This window comes from Pteropus vampyrus, unplaced genomic scaffold (assembly GCF_000151845.1).
Source record: "Pteropus vampyrus isolate Shadow unplaced genomic scaffold, Pvam_2.0 Scaffold159, whole genome shotgun sequence".
NCBI classification, from domain to species: Eukaryota; Metazoa; Chordata; class Mammalia; order Chiroptera; family Pteropodidae; genus Pteropus; species Pteropus vampyrus.
The window spans coordinates 1,081,853-1,083,857 of record NW_011888940.1 but is presented as its reverse complement, the minus strand read 5'-3'; the positions used below and the strand labels follow the sequence as shown (position 1 = coordinate 1,083,857).

General features: G+C 45.3%; 1 protein-coding gene across 1 annotated transcript in view; it reads right to left on the bottom strand.

Annotated features, from left to right (window-relative positions):
* The window catches only part of ADSS (adenylosuccinate synthase), a 39,573-nt gene that overhangs the window by 5,277 nt on the left and 32,291 nt on the right, over positions 1-2,005 (bottom strand). The window contains exon 10 of the mRNA XM_023536566.1: positions 1,289-1,512. Coding sequence (XP_023392334.1) covers positions 1,289-1,512 — 224 coding nt within the window. The remainder of the gene's footprint in view (positions 1-1,288; positions 1,513-2,005) is intronic.

Sequence of the window (2,005 nt, the reverse complement as noted above, 5' to 3'; positions counted from 1 at the left end):
GAAGTTCAACCGCACATGCAAAGAACGAGACCATCAGAGGATCACCAAATAGCAGCCGTCACACAGCTGGAAGTGAAGGGACACGCTGGAAGGCAAGGGACACGCCAGAATGGAGAGGCCTCTGCACAGCTTGTTAACTCCCCAGGCCTCCAGCAGAGACACCAGAAAGGTCGCTCCTGAAAAGTAAAAACCACACTCTAGAGTAAAACCTACTGCAGACCCCCACGACGCAGCCTAAAACCGAGTTCTGCCAAGATCCACTGAGTTGACAGAAACTGGAGACTGACTCGCACCGGGTTAGAGAGGTTTGGGAAACACCACGCTACACAGCGGTGTGGCTGCTAAACATAACTCTGCTAGCGAAACATAAAACCAGGCTATCTAAGTTCAAGATGATTAGCCAGGAATTCAATTTTCCCCTAAAACAAGAAACAATACTCTTCAGAAGACGATGACAGAATCTGAGTCTCTACAACAGATTATCCACAACGCCCAGTATTCAACCAAAAGTCATTAGATGTAGAAACAGTGATTCAACAACCAAGGAAAAGCAGAGTCAGGACAAACCAAACTGGAGCAGGCCACGATGTCGGAAGGACACGATGACCACACGTTTCTAAGCGCTCGCGGCTGTCCACACTTCGCAAGGACTGGTCATCACTGGCAAGTCACGAAAACGACCAGCCCACCAAGCTTCGTTAGGCTAGTCAATATTCCTTCATCTGGCATATTCCCAGTCTCACAGGGTGGCTAAACGATGAACAGTTCCTATTTCTGGAGGCTGGAAACATTTATGGAACTTTCCGAGTAACTGAAGAAATCATATAACTAAAGATACGCCTGAAGAAACACGGCCTTCCGTAGGAAGCCTCCTTACATCCCTTTAGACACAGACTAGAAGTCACCGAAAATCGTTCGTGTGGCAGCGTATTAAGGGCCGGCCTGTCCTGACAAGCAGGGGCTCTTCTCTCCTCCCCGCATTTCTCAGGGGAGGGAGGGAGGGAGGCCGGCACACAACTTATTTTCACAACAACGAAACTGATTCAGGAGCGGCGTAGCTGGGCTCGGAGGCATCGTGTGACTTCCTTCCTATTTTTGAGTTTCGCTTCTGCCATCCAGCACCCGAACGCATAGCAGCTATGAAACTAGTGCCAATACGAGATGAAAATACCTGCAGGGGGCATACAGGCCTGTGGCTCTGTGCCGTAAATTATACAGAAGGGCGTCATGAAATTGCTCCAATACGTTCACTTCGTAATATTCCGTATACATAACCTTAAAAAACTACCTGGGAAATGAGGTATGATTTCACCATCCAACTTGTAAGCAACTCCAACTTTGATTTCTGTAAACATGTCCAAAATATCCAATTTGGTAAGCGCCAAGCTAATTTTGGAAGAAAAGGCAAAGTTAAAACAGCAAACTCTTAAAGGATGATGTTTTAAAAACGCGCCACGCATAAAACAAAAGAGAATAATATACTGATGTATTTTCCTCGTAATAAAAAAACGACTTAACTAACCCACTAGTGAGTTATTTTTCTAGTAACTGTAATAGGTTTTCACTGATTGACCCACACACCCTCTTGCTTAGCTTTCTGATGATCGGCACCCATCTGAGGGAGGGCTGCCTGGAGTGAAGATGCCCCGTGGCTGTGGGACACAGCAGAACTCACTGCTCCCCACGGATGACCACAGGATACGTATGCGTGTTTACACATACGCCGTCAACCCTCATTTCTTCACGCTGGTTATCGTCACCTCCACCCTTTGGTCAGAAATTGTCAAAGGACAGTGGGGAACACACATCAAAGACCTTTTCACGATACATCAAAACCTCCCAAGAAACTGAGTGGAAAACAGAGCTTTAAGGAAAAAATCTGGGGAAATTAGATAAAACACTAGGTTTAGGATTTTCATCCATAAATCATTTTTTAGCCTTTATTCTGTTATTCACTAGAGGTAAAGCCTAATTAATATAGACATGAACATATTTATTTATATAT